The sequence below is a fragment of the Suncus etruscus genome, chromosome 7, assembly GCF_024139225.1.
Source record: "Suncus etruscus isolate mSunEtr1 chromosome 7, mSunEtr1.pri.cur, whole genome shotgun sequence".
Classification (NCBI taxonomy): Eukaryota; Metazoa; Chordata; class Mammalia; order Eulipotyphla; family Soricidae; genus Suncus; species Suncus etruscus.
Genome location: NC_064854.1, coordinates 118,312,061 through 118,331,334, shown reverse-complemented (window position 1 = coordinate 118,331,334; position 19,274 = coordinate 118,312,061). Strand labels below are relative to the sequence as shown.

The 19,274-nt window shown below is 46.9% G+C and overlaps 1 protein-coding gene across 2 annotated transcripts in view; it reads left to right on the top strand.

Annotated features, from left to right (window-relative positions):
* Positions 1-19,274, top strand: part of ZDHHC3 (zinc finger DHHC-type palmitoyltransferase 3) — a 58,753-nt gene that overhangs the window by 11,832 nt on the left and 27,647 nt on the right. For both annotated transcript variants that reach the window (XM_049777401.1, XM_049777402.1), the window contains exon 2: positions 10,535-10,864. In XM_049777401.1, the coding sequence (XP_049633358.1) occupies positions 10,559-10,864 (306 nt within the window). In that variant the 5' untranslated portion in view covers positions 10,535-10,558. The remainder of the gene's footprint in view (positions 1-10,534; positions 10,865-19,274) is intronic.

Sequence of the window (19,274 nt, the reverse complement as noted above, 5' to 3'; positions counted from 1 at the left end):
CACACCCAGCAGTGCTGGGGGTGACTCCTGGCTCTACGCTCAGAAATCACTCTTGGCAGACTCAGGGAACCATATGGGATGCAGGGATTCGAACCATTGTCGGTCCTGGGTTGGGCCACATGAAGGCAAACACCCTACTGCTGTGTTATCTCTCCAGCCACATTTTTTGGTTTCATAAAGTCTCAGCCTAGAGGCCTATCCACCCACCGCCATGGGTGGTGGATAATGTTCAGGTCTTCAGCTTGAACATTACTTTGAAGCAGCTTCTCAGATCCATCAAATGGGTGAAGGGAGAAGGATGTAACTTGTGTTTCACTTGGTCATTCCTCCTCTTCCCTTCTGGCATCAAAGTCCTCTTGCCGATTTCAGAGAGAAAGTGTCTGTGGCTCGGGGCAGTTTTAGAGGTTTGGCTTCACCCCTGCCTTGCTTCAACTACCCCCACAGATATTGCTTCAGTTGCCCAATTCTTGGCCTCCCCTCTTCATTGGAGACCGGGAACAAGAAAGTCTCTATGCTGCATGCCATACGGTTGAATTAGGAGCCGTTTACAAACCGTCCTCAACATTGTTGGCCTCCGATTTATGTCCTACGTGTCCCCACACTTGCATTGTATATTCATCTAAAACTTAACTTTTAAATCGAGTGCTGGAGCGGTAGTTGCCTTGCACACAGCCAACCCAGGACATACAGTGGTTCACATCCCAGCATCCCATGTGTTCCCCTGAGCGCTGCTGGGTATGACCAAAAAACCAAAATAAATAAATAAATAAAACTTTTCAATCGAGGCTGGAGTAATAGCACAATGGTAGGGCGTTTGCCTCTGGATGGATCATGTTTCGATTCCCAGCATCCCATATGGTCCCCCCCAAGCCTACCAGGGGCAATTTCTGAGCACAGAGCCAGGAGTAATCCCTAGCGCAGCCGCGGGTGTAACACAAAAACAAAAAAAGTTGGGGTTTTTTGTTTGTTTTTTTGGGGGGGGGTGGGGGCCCACACCCGGTGATGCTCAGAGGTTACTCCTGGCTCTGCGCTCAGAAATCGCTCCTGGCTTGGGGACCATATGGATCACCAGAGGATGGAACCTTGGATCCGCCCTAGGCTAGGGTTGGCAAGGCAGATGCCTCACCACTTGTGCCACCATTCCACCACCACCCCCCAAAACTGTTTTAAGTAAAATCTTCATTGGACTTCCAACTTCCACCTCTGTAAAAAAGGAGTTTGATTAAAATCTGTTCGGTCATCTTAAAGTTCCTATCAGCTCTAAAATTCTGGCTTGATTATTTGGGCTTTTTTGGGGGGTCCACACCTGGTGCAGTGCTCAGGAACTACTACTTTTTTGTTTGTTTTTGTTTTATGGGCCACACTGGGTAACAATCAGGGGATTGAACCCCAGTCTGTTGTGGGTCAGCCTCATACAAAACAAATGCCCTGCTACCACTCCTGCCCCAAGAACTACTTCTAGATTGATGCTGGGATGGGGGTAGTGTCACTCCTTAGGGTGCTCTAGAGGAGAACAATTGTAATTTCTGTTAACCGGTTTAACTTATGTGGTAATGTTTCAAAGTTGCCTCATTCATTCTTTTCTTATTGCAACAACGGAGAAAGTAAAAGGGGAGAAACAGCTGTGTCAGCCCAAACAAGTGATCCGTTTGGACCAGCGTATGTGACATATACGTTAGGTTACTCTGTTAAGTGGTATGTTTTTTAATAGATTCAGAAATCTGTGCAGTGGTGAACTAGCCTGTTGTATGTCTTACAATGGTCGTCACTTGCTGTAAGTAGAAGAAATCCAGGATCGGTCCAAAATCACAAACTTTGTTTCCGAAATAAAGACAGATGCATTGTTGGGAGTCTGAGTGCTGCATGAGTGGATTTTTATAAGGAGTTCTCCGGTTATTGAAGCAAGTGTATTTAGTGGCCAGACCACTTTCTGATTTCTTCAGAAAACTTAAATTCATAAAGGATTGGGGTGATGGTGAGATTTTTGCCTCTTTTTTTTTTTTTTTTTTTCAAATGTTTTTTGGGTGACAGTTGGGTCTGCCAGACACCAGAAAGAGCCATTTGTGGGCTGGACTCTTAGAGGAGGCCAACAGGCTCAGCCTGTCTGAGCACCATGGCTGGTTCTGGGTGTGGTGCCAGAGATAAGGCTTCTTGCCTCTGGACCACACCCACTCTCTGTGGAAAAGGACTAGTGACTCATTCTAGTTTTTTGGTCTTTTTTTTTCCTGGAATATTTAAAATACAGTGATTCAAGTTTTTTATTTTTCTTTCGTCTTATCTAAGATTCTTCTAATATATATATACATATATATACATATGTGTATGTATGTATGTATGTAAAATCCTTACATTTCAAAAATTATAGCTCAAATTAATCTTGTACTTAGATTCATTTCGGAATCATTTCTGAAGTTTACAGGCATGAGCCATTTATTCACCTTTGAAATGACAGGACTGGCTCATGAAATACTTCTTGCTCTCTTTTACCCTAACAGGCGAGACTTTCAAATAGTGGCAAATAGCATATTCTTACAATAGAACTTTAAACTATAGACTATGATCACTATGCTTATTGGGATAAATTTTAATTGAGAATTAAGAAATAGCAGGAGGGTCAAAGCGATCATACAGCAGGTAGGGCATTTGCCTTGCATGCACACAGCCAAATTGTGTTTGGTCCCTGGCACCCTGAACCCACCAGTAGTAAGTAGTTCCTGGGCCCAGAGCCAGGAGTAAACTCAGCATTGTTGGGTGTGGATTTCCAAGCACATATCTATCAGAGGATGCTTCCTCCTTCCTGTGGACCTTGTAAGTGATTGTTTAAAGATAGCCTGAATTTTTAATTGTGGCTAATTTTCAGCCTTTAGGAAAATTCAGTATTTTTAAGGTGACCTGGAAATAACAAATTGATCCCCTCAAGTAGTAATAATCAAACACACTAGCTTGAGTGAATTTTTAATCACCTGCCTGCATGATACTTTGTTTTATGGTTGTTTTTTTTTTTTGTTGTTTGTTTGTTTGGCCATTTTAGGGTGCTCAGGGATTACTCCTGGCTCTGCATTCAGGAACCCTATAGGATCCTGGGATAGAACCCAGGTAGAATGCAAGCACTCTCCTGGGCTCCTGCGTGGGTCTGCAACATATCTTGACCTGTTCAAGCCTCCTGAGTTTTTTGCTTATATTTTGGTTTTGGGCCACACCCTACGCATCGAGTTACTCCTGGCTCTGTGCTCCTGGTAGGCTCAGGGGACCATATGGGATGCTGGGGTCCATCCCAGGCAGGCGGGTGGTCAAACGCCCTACCACTGTGCTATCTCTCTGGGCCCTCCAGCCTTCTGTTTAAAGTTTCAACTACCTTGCAGATCTTGCATCTGCAGAAGAGCTGATAACATCCCTATTTCTTAGTAGGGCTTAGAAGCTTGAGTCTTTTTGTTTATTTTTATTTGCTTGGGTGATCCTTATCTCTAGGCCACGGGGGAAAATAATTACACTAATTTTGAGTTTGTTAAACCAGTCTATAAACAGACTTCACACAGGCCTTAATTGCTGAGTTCATTGCCCTTTTATTTGCTAATGTACTTTAATCTTTGCATGCCTGTGTGAAGGTGAGAGAGAGTATTGTACATACGTGGCTGTGGTGTTTTAGGAAAGCAGTGCTTTATAGGAGAGGCTTCAAAGGAAGGACTTGATTTGAAAACTACTTGGCTGACTCGGGGTTAGATGTCCCTTTGCAAGTGCCTGGCTTAGGTTCAATCCTAGGCACCTCAAATGGTCTCCCAAGCACACTGGAAGTGATTCCTAAGTGCAGAGCCCAGGAATAAGCCCTGAATATCACGAGGTATGGCCCCCAAACAAACAAAAAACAACCCAGGGCTGGAGAGGTAGTATGGAGTTAAGCCTGTAAGCACATGGCTTTGCTTTCTCATGAGCCTGAGAACTATGAAATGTGGTTGCCTTGATTAGTCCAGTGCAGGACTTTCATGTGGTCATCAGGTTTCCCTTGTTGATAAGTCATTTTAGGACATAATCGAGATAGAAGGATTTGCCTGTCATTTAGTGAAAAGTGACTAACCATAGACATTTTTACCAGAATAGTCAGCACTTGAGTCAGCCCTGAGGCAAGCCGGATCAGATACAAATGGGCCAAAGTGATGGGTCCTTTAAGCTTGGCCTTAGAGTTTATATCTTTAAATCCTTGGAGCTGGGCCAGAGAGAGAGCACAGTGGTAAGGCAATTGCCTTGCATGCAACCGACCCGAGAGGGGCCTGGTTTGATTCCCGGGACCCATGGTTCCCCAGCCTGCCAGGGGTGATTTCTGACTGTGGCCCAACAACCAATAAATCAACCTATAAATAAAGTTTTAAAAAAGCCCTTTTAGGGCCCGGAGAGATAGCACAGCGGCGTTTGCCTTGCAAGCAGCCGATCCAGGACCAAAGGTGGTTGGTTCGAATCCCGGTGTCCCATATGGTCCCCCGTGCCTGCCAGGAGCTATTTCTGAGCAGACAGCCAGGAGTAACCCCTGAGCACCACTGGGTGTGGCCCAAAAACCAAAAAAAAAAAACAAAAAACAACAAAAAAAAAACAAATAAAAAAGCCCTTTTAGCTGCCCAACTGTTGATGGGCAACAGGGGAGTTGAGCTATCGTTGGACTTAACCATGGTCCAGCAGAGCTGCTAAGACACATGTCTTTGTCCTCCTCTTCCTGAGAATGTGAACATGGCTTCTTGCCCTGAGTGGTTGGTTGCACCATGAACCCCATGCTCCAGGCTTTAAATCACAGAAACATTCTAGTGCAAACAAGGCAAGGAAGAGGCTCAAGTGATAATAGAAGGCACTTACTTGCCTTCGTACAGCCAACTTGGGTTCGATACCCAACATTCCATAAGGTCCTTGAAGCTGCCAGGAGAAAATCCTGAGTGCAGAGCACCTCTAGGTATTTCCAAAAAAAAGCAAAAGTTTAAAAATAAAACCAACGGTATGAAGGGTGCAAGGAAGGGAAGGTGGGGAAATTACCCCTTCTCAGGCTCTGGGCTGACTGACAGGCATGGTTTTGAAGGTCCTGGGTGCCCCCAGCCTCCTCAAGAAGGCTTTAATGATCATGTGCTGAGTTTCAGACATATCCTGACTCATTAGGCAAAGAATCACTGCTCGGTCTCAAAGACTGGAATTTCCCTACTTCACAGTAGGAAAGGAAAAGAGGTTAATATTTGTCCTTTGACTTGTTAGAGGCAGAGTGAAAGAAGTGTGATTTGTCTCGAAGCGGTTTTTCCTGTACTTCTTAGCTTTTTGGTTATATGATGTAAGATCTAGTCTTTATTAAAAAGATAGTTCCAGGGCTGGAGAGATAGCACAGCAGTGGGGCATTTGCATTGCAAGCTGCCGACCTAGGACCAAAGGTGGTTTGAATCCCAGCATCCCATATGGTCTCCCTGTGCCAGCCAGGAGTGATTTCTGAGCAGATAGTCAATGATACGCAATTTCTGAGCATGGGAGTAACCCCTGAGCGCTGCCGGGTGTGGCCCAAAAACCAAAAAATAAAATTAAAAAAATAAAAAAATACAGAGAGATAGCACAGTGGTGTTTGCCTTGCAAGCAGCCGATCCAGGACCTAAGGTGGTTGGTTCGAATCCCTGTGTCCCATATGGTCCCCTGTGCCTGCCAGGAGCTATTTCTGAGCAGACAGCCAGGAGTAACCCCTGAGCGCTGCTGGGTGTGACCCAACTCCACCCCCCCCCCAAAATAAAGATAGTACCCAGAGATATAGTATGGTGGGTAGGGTGCTGCCGATCTGGATCTGATTCCCAGCACATATGGTCCTTCAAGTCCCACCAGCAGTGATTCCTGAGAATTCGTTGGATGGGGGTGGGGTGGGGAGGACAAACAAAAGCAGGGACCAGAGATAGTACAGTGGGTAGGGCACTTGCTTGGCATGCAGCTGACCTAGTTCAATACTCAGTATTCCTGAGCACCACCAGGAGTAATTGTTGAATGCAGAGCCAGAAGTAAACCCTGAGCATCAATTGGGTGTGGCACCAAAGCCAAAAATAGAAAAGAAAGTAAGTTCCTTAGCTTTGGAAAGTTGGGCGGTATTAAGTAACCAGATTGGCCGGGTGCTTTCTCAGATCCCAAGTCTTACTTTGTGGTGAGCAGAAATAGAAAAACAGCTTCTTTGCCTCATTCCTCACTGTTCAAACATAAAACATTCTGATTACTTGAGTAAGAATCATAGCCCGGGGGCCGGGCGGTGGCGCTAGAGGTAAGGTGTCTGCCTTGCCTGCACTAGCCTTGGACGGACCGCGGTTCGATCCCCCGGTGCCCCATATGGTCCCCCAAGCCAGGAGCAACTTCTGAGCGCATAGCCAGGAGTAAACCCTGAGCGTCACCGGGTGTGAACCCCCCCCCAAAAAAAAAAAAAAGAAAAAGAAAAAAGAAAATTAACTAGAAGTTTTCGGGGCCGGGCGGTGGCGCTGGAGGTAAGGTGCCTGCCTTGCCTGCGCTAGCCTAGGACGGACCGCGGTTCGATCCCCCGGCATCCCATATGGTCCCCCAAGAAGCCAGGAGCAACTTCTGAGCGCATAGCCAGGAGTAACCCCTGAGCATCACAGGGTGGGCCCAAAAACCAAAAAAAAAAAAAAAAAAAAAAAAGAATCATAGCCCACCACTTGGATCCTCATACACTCTCTGCGATCTACAGTATTCTTTCCAAAAGTGGATAATATTACCTACCCCTGGTACAATCTGGGATTCTTCCCGTTTGTTTCACTTGACGAAAGTCAGTTTCCAGGAGGATTGAGGTACCTAGTGAATCCCCCACCTCCGGAAAGTAGGTAGACCAAATCCATTTTGAACCTCCAATCTAGACTATGACCACCATGCTGAAAGTAATCAGAGAAGGAACCTGGAAGATAGGACTGTGACTGAGACAATTACCTCGCATATGACTGATACCTGTTCAGTCACTGGCATCACATGACTAGTGAGTAGTGCTGGGGATGAACCTTAAGTACAGAACCAGGAATAGCCCCTGAGTACCCAAAAGCTCAGGGACTGTTCCCAAGTATGGTTCTCCCCCAGAAAATAATGACAGATAAGATCTCCAAGAGATGGACTTAGGATCACAAACCCCAGGCTTTGGGGCTGGAGCGGTAGCACAGTGGTAGGGCGTTTGCCTTGCATGTGACCAATCCAGGATGGACATGAGTTCAATTCCCAACATCCTATATGGCTCCCTGAACCTGCCAGGAGTGGTTTCTGAGCACTGCCAGATATGACCCAAAAAAACAAGAACAAAACAAAGCCCAGGCCTTTTTTAGAGGGAGATGCACAGCTGGTCGTGTCGGGGCATGTTCCTGGTTCTCTGCTCAGGATCACTTCTGGTGGTGCACAGGGAACAGCATAGAATGCCAGGATAGAGCTCTGGTAAGCCACGAGCAAAACAAGCACTACTCACTGTACTATCTCTCTGGCCCAGCCCATGCATTCATCTAATGCACTATTTGTAAATGAACACTCCATTTTATATCTTGAGCTAAAGAAAAGGCTCCCAAAATTGTTAAGTTGGGAGAGCTTAGCAGGCATTCCCTTCTTTTTCAAACAGCTCTAACAAGATTTTGTTTTACTTGCTTTTCCAGCCCCCGGCCAATTAGTGTAATAAATGTCAGATAAGCGGAGGGATGGGTAACTACAGTATCAAAATGACACTAGCCAGGACTAGAGAAAGCCAGTTGTACAAAGGAGATATATGATTTCAATTAGAGCAATTGAACAGGGCATTTGGGACGTGAGCCCAGGTTAGGTTAGATCTGTATGCCCTGAAGACCTAGGTCATTATCTGACATGCTCAGTAATTGGCAATAACTCTTTTATCATCCCAAAGATATGGATGTTTTTTGTACTTAGGACAGGTGCAATTCTCTTTTTTCCTTTAACTTTGATACTACCTTTTTTTTTTTTTTTTTCTGGGCCACACCCGGCAGCGGTCAGGGGTTACTTGGTTCTGTGCTCAGGAATCACTCCTGGCAGACTCATGGGACCATAGCGGATGCTGGAGATCAAACCTGGGTCAGCCATGTGCAAGGCAAATGCCCTACCTTCTGTCTTATCGTTCCTGCCCCAAGCTTTGGTATTTTATTTTTTAAGATTTACATTTTAGGGTCCAGTACTGCCTGTGAGTAGGGCATTTGCCTAAAAGATTTTCATCTTAACTATTTTAATGGCTAACCTGCTCTTCCCCCACATAAACCACAGTCTGGGAAAGGAAACTTTGAAGGGGTTTATTCCTCAGCAAAAACATTACTCAAGTCAGATTCTGTATAAGAAAGAATGAATAATTGTCGGAGGACAATACAGCCACCTGCTTTAGATATACCATGAGCATTATTTAATCACTGGAATTTTCTACATAGAAGTGTTACTTAAAAATGTATTTTCAGGGTCCTGAGAGATAGCACAGCAACAGGGCATTTGCCTTGCAAGCAGCCAACCCAGGACGGGCTCAGGTTCGATTCCCAGTATCCTATATGGTCCCCCGAGCCTGCCAGGAGTGATTTCTGAGTGCAGGACCAGGAATAACTCCTGAGTGCTGCTGGATATGGCCCAAAAACCAAAAAAAGAAGCCATGTATTTTCAATGATCATCCTTTTTAGTGGGGGGGGGGGTTGGGTCACACCCAGCAGCGGTTCAGGTGTTATTCCTGACTCTACACTCAGAAATCACTCCTGGCAAGCTCAGGGGACCATATGGGATGCTGGGATTTGAAACACCGACCTTCAGCATGCAAGGCAAATGCCTTACCTCCATACTATCTCTCCGGCCCCGATCATCCTTTTTTTTTTTAACACTATACCTTTCTGATGATTGGGAAGCAGTTAAGGTTGTGCACTCACTGGTTATGGGAGAGGACCCTCACGCTGCAGGGCCAAGAGCTGGTGCTGCTGTCCATATGGTGCAAGGGGGTGACACAAGTGAATTGATATAACTGACCGTTCATGTCACACCAGAACTTCTCCAGGGGAAGCCGGAGTTACATTGGGCCATTTAGTGTGTAGCAACTGCCTTCAGTCATAGTTCTCAGTAACAGGACTTCTACCTTCCAAGCACTTTTGGGGCAAAGAGGGGCAAGGCAGTAACTCAAAGGGCCGGGTACATGGAGGTCCCCAAGTTCAGCTCACTCAGTATGGCACAGTCCTCAGCCAGGTAGACTGTGGGAAGCTGGCCCTGGTGCTCTGCATCCGAGTTGGCAGCATTGCTTTCAAGTGCTTCCTCTGCTGCAGGATCCCTTGAATTCTCCAGAGACTGGGCTGCCACATGCCCCTGACAGGTTCTGCTGCCTTGGGGAGCAGTGAATTTAAGCCATCCCAAATTCAAACCCAGAAGACCACCATTTAGATAAAGAGCTGGGTGTTGTTGGGAGCTGGGGTTGCATACCTCACAATCATAAGACCTGGGTTGGAGCCCGACACACCAAGGAGCAAATAAATGGAAGCAGGAACTCTGTCCTTCCTATGAACTGCAGCATGTGCACGGGCCTGATTGGCTTCAGTTATTGATTCCTGGTAGCTTCAGTGCTGTCCCCAGTGTCAACAACTACAGCTGTTGTGAAGTACAGGTGCATTGCTTAACTTGTTTCTCAGGGGAGTGCTTGCCTTACCTAGAGAGAATCTGTCAGCACATTTGTCTAGGATGTTCCCACGAATAGTGTCATCACAAGTTTCCCCCAATCTCACCAGCTTTGCCTGGACTGTGGGAACTTTCATAGGTGAAGGGCCAAAGGCTCCCAAAATCCTTGAGCTCAGAGGTGAAAACTTTTCTGCCTTTCAATCCGTCAACCCGGACAGCTTCAGTCTTGGTGTCCGCCCATGGTTTTTAGTTGGGTTCTTTTCTGTTTTGTTTTAGTTTTGAGGGCCACATCCAGCAGTGCCCAGGGATTTCTCCTGTCTCTGAGTTCAGAAACTGCTCCTGGCATGCTTTTGCAGGACCATATGGGATGCTGGGAATCCCAACCTGGGTCTGCCCTAGGTCGGCCATGTGAGAGGCAAACACCCTACTACTGTGCTATTGCTCTGGCCCCATGCCCATGTATTAAATACAGGCAGTGGTGTGAAAGTACCCTCCCACCTCACCCCACCCCTCACACACCTCAGCCTGTCTGACCAGTGGGTGGCTAATGAACCAAGAGTCCAGGGTTCTATTTCTGCTTCTCTCCTTGGTTGCTCTGTGCCACCACTGCAGCTTCTACTTCTGCTTTCCTTGACCTTGAGTCGGGCCTTGCCCGGTGGAGACTCTCTTTTCCTTTCGTTATCTGTCCTGTGACAGCTCTCAGTAAGGTGACCCTGCTTCTAAGAAGCTAAGTCAACTGTTTGGAGGAGAGAAACCACCTTTTTAAATGGAGAGAACGTTAGACAGCTTTTCCGCTAGAATCCCACATCACACACCTCTCTCATTTTGGCAGTGTAATTTTGTCCTTTCTCCTTTGATGACAAAGCAGCACTAATGTATGGGTTCCCTCCTCTCTCTCCTGCTTTCTCTCTTCCAGATGCCGGGATGGACAGAGTAGCTTATGATGCTTATCCCCACCCACCACTTTCGAGACATTGAGCGGAAGCCAGAATACCTCCAGCCGGAGAAGTGCGTCCCACCGCCCCCGCCCAGCCCCGTGGGAACCATGTGGTTCATCCGCGATGGCTGTGGCATCGCCTGTGCCATTGTCACCTGGTTTCTGGTCCTCTACGCGGAGTTTGTGGTCCTCTTCGTCATGCTGATTCCGTCCCGAGACTACGTATACAGTATCATCAATGGAATCGTGTTCAACCTACTGGCCTTCCTGGCCCTGGCCTCTCACTGTCGGGCCATGCTGACGGACCCCGTGAGTATGTCCGGGCTGGCTTTCACCAGCCCACACTCTCCTCCTCTGGCCCCAGCATGACCACAGCTTGCATGTTCCCCCTGACCTTGGGAGTATGGAGAGCTGGGGGCCAGATCTAGTGGCTCCCAGGCCCCATTCTGGTAACACCATCTGGGCCACAGCTGGTCTGTTTTGGTTGACTAGTACTCTTCACCCGTTGATATTTATTGATCCTTCTGAAGTATGCAGGGTCTGAGGTGGAGGTGGGGGAATGTAGTCTCTTCTTGAAAAGGCACAGGGAGAAGCTTTTGCTTTATTTTCTCTCGTGGTGGACCAATTGTGTTGAAATAGGGCTCCAGAAAGTGCCTGGAGATGATCAGGGCAGAAAGCATCTGGGGCCAGGGCAGGAGTTGGGGGTTGGGGACATCCAGATAGGGTACCCGATGAAGCTAGGACTGGAACTAGGTGGACTTGAAAGCAAAGCCATATCCAATTCCAGGAACCTGAACAGAATGACCTTGGTTTTCTTTGGGTTTATGATTTCCTGAAAAGCTGGACCAGCCTGTTTGGGGCCCCAGCAGACTCTTCTCGGTGAATATCTGGCTAAAAGCAGTGGTGTTTCTGCCCAGTGACTTAGCGAAATCCTCCAAGCTGTGCAAGTGCCTATTGAATGTCGTGTACCCTGGTATTAAATCCTCCATGCCTGTTCATTATCTCTTAGGGGCCAAGTGAGAGCCTGTGTTATTTGATAAAGACCCCCCCTCTCGCTTTAATTATCTCCAAATGTGGACCGAGTGTATTTAAATGGAGCAGCCGAGCGCTGCTGCTGGCAGTCCTGGCTGCAGATCTCACTTCTGTGCACCCCAGGGAACAGCAGCAGCAGATCAGAGCCGGTCAGCTCCCTTCTCCTCCCTTCTCACAGGGCTGATTTCCTGAATGTGCAGGTGGTGGATTGTTAATCCGGCCCCAGGGAAAGCAGCTTCCACACGCTTTCCCCAGTGCCTTTCCCCAGAGCAGCTCTGAGCCTGTGCCTGTCCAGACAGCACCACTTCTGCAGGGAGCTAGTGAGAGTGCATGCCCTCCCCCCAACACACACACGCATGCTGAGTGTGGTCTTAGAAAACAAAAAAATAAAATTATGACAGCCTTGCTATGAAGAATTCAAAAATAACAAATTACTTTGCTTCACTTATAATTTAGTGTCAGAGAGAGAGGGAGAGAAGAGAGAGAGAAGAGAGGGGAGGGGAGGGGATAGGAGAGGAGGGGAAGGGAAGAGAGGGAAGGAGAGGAGAGGAGAGGAGAGCAGAAGGGAGTGGAGAGGGGAGGGGGATATGCTTGGATGACTTGAGGCCCAAGCTAACTGAGGAAATGGAGGGGATTGGGCAGGAAGACAGCAGCCACTGAAGTCCCAGCAGAGAATGGCATGCAGAGAGCCCTCCAGTTGCTTGTTCTGTTGGAGGACCAGGGCTAAGTCCAGGGAGATTTGGCAGGACAGAGGCACAGGAAGGGAGGGGCTGCAAAGCCAGAGTGGGTGGGGCCTCAGGAACTTTGGTCTTTATTGTCTTTTTTTTTTTTTTTTTTGGCCACAGCTAGAGGTGCTCAGGGATTACTACCCTTGGCTCTGCACTCAAAACTCACTCCTGGCATGTTCAGGGTCCCATATGGTATACTGGGAATCGAACCACTGTTCGTCCTGGATTGTAGGCATGCAAAGCAAATGCCCGACCGCTGTACTAGCTCTTCAGCTGAGTTGTCTGATAGGCTGTGGAGAGGTTCGTGCCTGGGAGGGGCATGTCCTGATCAGAGTGGGGTATAGTGGTCCATCATGAATGGGGAGTCTAGGCTTGTGAATGGGGGAAAGTGTGTGTCGGTGGGGGCCTAAGACCTCAGTGTTGTCATTCTCATGGGTGTTCACTCCCTCCCTCTTGGTGAGGTGCAACTGCAGAGGCCTGGTGACAGACAGTCTGTCAGTGAGGGGTCCTCTTTAATACTACAGGATGTGGGGGAGATGAGGAGTCTGCTTTTATTTTTAGAAAGGCATCTCTGTGAGTTCCTTTTTTTTTTGGTTTTTGGTTATTGGGCCACACCCGGCAGTGCTCAGGGGTTACTCCTGGCTCTCTGCTCAGAAATCGCTCCTGGCAAGCATGGGGGATAATATGGGATGCTGGGATTCAAACCACCATTGGTCCTGGGATAGCCACTTGCAAGGCAAACGCTCTACCACTATGCTATATCTCCAGCCCATTTCTGTGAGTTTCTAAGAGTTTCCTCATGCAGTTATATATAATGTTTGTATCCCAGGAATTTGTATTATCTGTTTTTTATTTATTTTTTTTTTTAGAAAAACTTGCATCACAGGTTTATAAATAATGTATAACAATCATACAATGTGGGCCGGTGAGGTGGCGCTAGAGGTAAGGTGTCTGCCTTGCAAGCGCTAGCCAAGGAACGGACCACAGTTCGATCCCCATATGGTCCCCCCAAGCCAGGTGCAATTTCTGAGCGCATAGCCAGGAGTAACCCCTGAGCATCAAACGGGTGTGGCCCAAACCCCCCCCCCAAAAAAAAAAACAATCATACAATGTATATTCTTTGGATTTGTTAGTATTATTAGTTTAAAAAAAAAAAGTCTTTGGGGCCAGAGCAATAGCACAACAGGTAAAAGGTTTGCCTTGCATGGGTTTGATCTCCAGCATCCCATATGGTCCTCTGAGCCTGCCAGAAGTAATTTTTGATCTCAGAGCTTGGAGTAACCCCTGAGCACTGCCTGGTTTGCCCCCTCTCCCCAGAAAAAATGTCTTGACTGGAGTGATAGCTCAGCAGGTAGGGCATTTACCTTGCACATGGCTGACTGAGGTTTGATCCCCGGCATATCCTATGATCCCCCAAGCACCACCAGAAGTAATTTTTCTTTTTTTTTTTTTTTTTTTTTTGTGGTTTTGGGTCACACCCGGCAGTGCTCAAGGGTTATTCCTGGCTCCAAGCTCAGAAATTGCTCCTGGCAGGCACAGGGGACACCGGGTTTCGAACCGATGACCTCCTGCATGAAAGGCAAACGCCTTACCTCCATGCTATCTCTCCGGCCCCACCAGGAGTAATTCTTGAGCCCAGAGCCAGGAATAACTCCTAAGCACTGTCAAATGTGGTCCAAAACCAAACAACAACAACAAAAAAAACCAAGTCTATCTCCAAACATTTGCTGTACTACTTCATTTTGAAATCCCAAAACCAAATGTATCTTCCAAACAACTGCAACTAGCACAGCTTTCTGGGCCATTTCTCAGCCATGGACTCCCAACACAGCAGCAAGTTTTCCATGCAGATTGAGGAGAAAAGGGCAGAGAAGGGGTGCTTTGCCTTGGGGAGACACACACATACACATAACACAGTAGCACACACACACACACACACACACACACACACACGAAGGACGAAGGAGCCAGTCACATACACACACACACACACACACACACACACACACGAAGGAGCCAGTGCCCCCCACACACACAAAGGAGCCAGTCACACACACAACACACACACACACACACACACACACACACGAAGGAGCCAGTGGCCCAGGGTCTATTGTGGCCTTTTGATGGGCCCTTGCTGGGCACTTGCTGCACCACACACACACACACACACACACACACACACACACACACACACACGAAGGAGCCAGTAGCCCAGTGCCTACTTTGGCCTTTTGATGGGCCCTTGCTGCACCACACACACACACACACACACACAAAGGAGCCAGTAGCCCAGTGCCTACTATGGCCTTTTGATGGGCCCTTGCTGCACCACACACACACACACACACACACACACACACACACACACACACACACACACACACACACACACACACACACACACTGGCACACTGGGCCCTTGGGCACACACACACACACACACACAAAGGAGCCAGTGGGCCCTTGCTGCACCACACACACACACACACACACACACACACACACACACACACACACACACACACACACACACACACGGCCCTTGGGCACACACACACACACAAAGGATCCAGTGGCCCAGTGCCTACTGTGGCCTTTTGATGGGCCCTTGCTGCACCTCCCCGTACCCAGTATGAGGGGTTGGAATGTCCTGCAAGGACCTTGAGTCCTCAAAACACTCCAGACCAAGGGAGCTGTCCATGGCTCTGAGGTTACCTCTTGAGACAGTTTGGGCTCAAGAGCACTTACTTTTCTGATACTTCCTCTTCCTTTCCCCTCTTTTAGATACTGAGTTTTGATTTTTTTAAAGTCACTTAATAGAAGTATCTGATAAAAAAAAATTATATATGGGGCCGGAAAGATAGCATGGAGGTTAGCATTTGCCTTTCATGCAGAAGGATGGTGGTTGGAATCCCGGCATCCCATATGGTCCCCTGTGCCTGCCAGGGGCAGCTTCTGAGCATAGAGCCAGGAGTAAACCCTGAGCACTGTCGGGTGTGACCCAAAAAACAAAAAACAAAAAATAATATATATATATATATATATATATATATATATATATATATATATATATATATATATATATATATAAATGGTCTCTTGAAGGGGAAAATTGTTCTATGTTTTGTTTTCCTGGGACGGAGACCCATGTTCATAATTCATTAGCTACCTGACCTTGGGAACTTGTTCCTTTGCTTCCATTACCTCATCTGTAAAGTAAGGAATGTCGTCTCTACCACACAGGCATATTGTCAGAATCGACTGGCAGAGGACAGCCAAGCACTTGGAGCAGTGCCTGGGCATAAGCACTTAATAAATGTCTGTGGTATCATCATTATTCAGCCTAGGTTTATTGACTGCATGCACCTTGCCAAGCCCTGGGCAGTTCAGAGTGCTACAAGTTAAAAGACTTGCCCCTGAAACTTAGAGAAGAGAGCCTTGTGTAATTAATTAGATAATAGGTGTTCTAGGACAAATAGCTGTGGAAGCACAAAGGCCTATGTGGCCTGGGGCCTTTAGAAAGAAGACAGAGGAGGTGATCTCAGTTAGGGTACAGTGATGTTGTGGTAAACTAATTTAAGGCCAGACCTGTGGAGTGGGTGGAGTGGTAAAGAATTCGAAGAGCTGGGGATGACTGGTCGATTCCTATCCCAGAAGACTGACCAGGGAAGGAGAATGAAGAGGAACCGCTTGGAGAGGAAGTTGTGATGGTGGGTGGGTGGGAAGGTTTATTTTAGTGTATGAGCTTTTTTGGTTTGTTTGAATTTGGACCACATCGAGCAGTGTGGGACTCCTAACTCTGTACTCAGAAATTACTCCTGGCAGGACCAGAGAGATAGCACAGCAGTAGGGCATTTGCCTCACATGCGACTGACCTGGGACCCAGGTTCAATTCCTGGCATCCCATCTGGTCAGCCAGAAATGCTTTCTGAGTGCAGAGCAAGGAATAACCCCTGAGCACTGCTGGGTATGACGGGCCCCCTCCCCCCAGAAAAAAAAAACAATTACTCCTGGCAGGTTCAGGGTACAATAAAGGATGCTGGGGATCCTACGTTAACTGCATGCAAGACAAATGCCTACCCCTTCGTGCCCCAATGCATGGCCCCAATGTATGGGCATTTCTTTCTTTTTTAAATTTTACCTTATTAAAACATTGTGATTTACAAAGTCCTTTATAGTTGGGTTTCAGACATACAGTGAATCAGGGCCAATCCCACCACCAGTGTCTACCTCACTCCACCAGAGTTCCCCAAGTGCATCCCATGTCATCTCCCCTACCCCCAAGCCTGCCAGCAAAACAGGCCCATTTAAGTTTAGACTGTTCAAGTTTAGGTCTCTTGATTCCATTGTTGTTGCCTTTGACTTGGATAATTAGTTCTGTCCTTTTTTAACACTACCAATGCACCTGAGACCATTTGGCCCCTGGCCCCCATCCTTTCATACTGTGTTTCTCCTCTTCCACTCCGTTTCTTTCCTTCTCTTCACTATTCTTTGGGGCCAAGGGTATCTGAGTATTTCTCTGGGTGGATTTTGGGCCATGCTTGGCAGTGCTCAGGGATCACTCCTGACAGTGCTTGGAGGACCATGTGGCATGGGGAATTGATCTGGGGTTAGCCAGATTGCAAGGCTAGCGCCCTGTCCCTGTACTCTTTTTTACATCTGCCTCATTTTGTTCCTTTATACCTTTAATTGTGTATGTATACATAACATGGTTATAATAGCATTGATGTTTTTATGGCTTTGATGTACAAAGTAACTGCACATCACTATCACAAAGTATGTATGTCAGACCTTTACCAAAGCCATACACACTGATTGAAATTCTGCTTTTTCCATTAATAATCTCTTGTTACTATTTCCCATGTCAGTTAGTTGTGTACTTTTATGGCATGCTATATAGATATAGATATATATAGATAGATATATGGCTCACCAGCTTGTTTAAAAAGAAAAGATTAGGTTTAGTTTGCTTTTATATTTTCTATTTCTCTCTTCTGGAATCTGACTGAATCTTCCAGACCAGAATTTTTTTTTCTCAATTTCTATGGTAAACTTTTAGAGAAAGAAAATTAAATACTTCAGGCATTTTTATGTATGTATGTGTATATATATATATATATATATATACACATATATATATATATATGTTGGTTTAGGGGCCACACCTAGTCATGTTTGGGGCTTTTCCCAATGGTGCTTGGGGGAGCATGTCATACAGAGAATCAAACTGGTCCTCCCACATACAAACCACATGCTCTAGCCCTATGAACAATCTCTAGCCCCACTTCCAGCAGCTGAAGGAATATGAAGGGCACCATAATGACCACCCCTTGTGTACCTCGCAGCTCCATAAAGAAAAGATACAAAGGGGACTGGAGCAATAATACAGCAAGCAGGGTGCTTGCTTTGCATACAGCCAACCTAGGTTTGATCCCTAGCATCCCATATGGCCCCTTAAGCAATTCCTGAGTGCAACCAGAGTAACCCTGAGCATTGCTAGGTGTAGTCCCCAAATACACACACACACACACACACACACACACACACACACACACACACACACACACACACACACACACACACACACACCAAAAAAAGGAGGGAAAAATGTTTTGACTACCCTCACACAGATATGATCTTTAGTTTCTTGGTGCCCACAGTGCGCAAGAACCAGAATAGATCTTTGCTTCATGAATTATCTTGGGGTTGCTGGAGAGATGGTACAGTGGGCAGGGCACTTGCTTTGCTTGGGACTGATCTGAGTTCAATTCTCATTCATGAATGCAGAGTGAGGAGTAACCCCTAAACATCACCAGGTGTAGCTAAAACAAACCAAAACCAAAAAAAAAAAAAAAAAAAAAATCTGTCTTCAAGGATCTTATCATCCTACTCAGAAGCTATGAGTTCTCTACCCAAGATTAGTGAGTATGTGAATACATGAGAAATCAGCTCCTTATTTCTCCTGCTCTTCATAAAAGTCTTTAGCCCACAGTCCCCCAGCACACCTTTAGGGAAGCTTAGTGCTGCTTCTGTTGAAACCCCTTACAGGCTGCCTATCCTAGGAACAAGTCAATGTTCACCAAGGCAGAGGAAGAGGCCGGGAGCCAGGAAGACAGAGAGATGCGGGTTGGGGAGAGGTTGAGGGTGGGATGAGGGCCAGGTGGAGAGGGACCCAAGGACCTCTTTGAGACACTGAAAATCTTTGCAGAGTTGTTAGTTGATTGCATTTGCTTTCTGGTGCTTTCTCTCCTGTCCACCACATCTCCAGTCATTCAAAACCTCCTAGCTCTGCCCTTGTGAGCCCTGCTTGGCCCTCCTACTGCCTCCCTGTGTCTGTCTTCCCACCAGTCTGGGCCCCTGGCGCCTCTTCACAATGCATCCTGCACGGTGCTAGGCAAAGGATGACTTTCAGGAGAGTTTGTTGATTGTCTTTGTGGGTTCCATAGCTGGGATCTTTGTCCCTCTTGAGTCATCTTAGCAAAAGACAAAAACCACAACTTACTGCCATGCTGAGCTCTAAAAGCTTTTTCTCCTTGGGTTACTTTTTCCCTCCCAGAATTTCTCTTTTATGGGAAAGAATCTGATAACTGGTCCTCAAAATTTCTGCTCTGAGATTCCCTGCTGGGTCTTTTACAGTATATCAGCCCTCTGGGAAGGTCCACTTTGAGAGCCTGCAAATTTTCTTCTCTGAGAGGGGGCTTGAGTGTGACAGAAGGAGCGGGCAGAACAGGAGTCTCATTACATGGGATGTGTGAAAAGTAACTGACACAAAGACAACGCATGCACACACACGGCTCTCAGCACCAGAAATGGGGAACCTGGTCTCAGTCCTAGAGATGATCCACAACACCCCCATCCCACTCAGTAGATTCTTCAGAGCTCCCAAAAGCTCATCTCAGCTTAGGATCTGACACCAGTAGGTGTGTGTGGCAATCCTGACACTATAACCCTAGAAA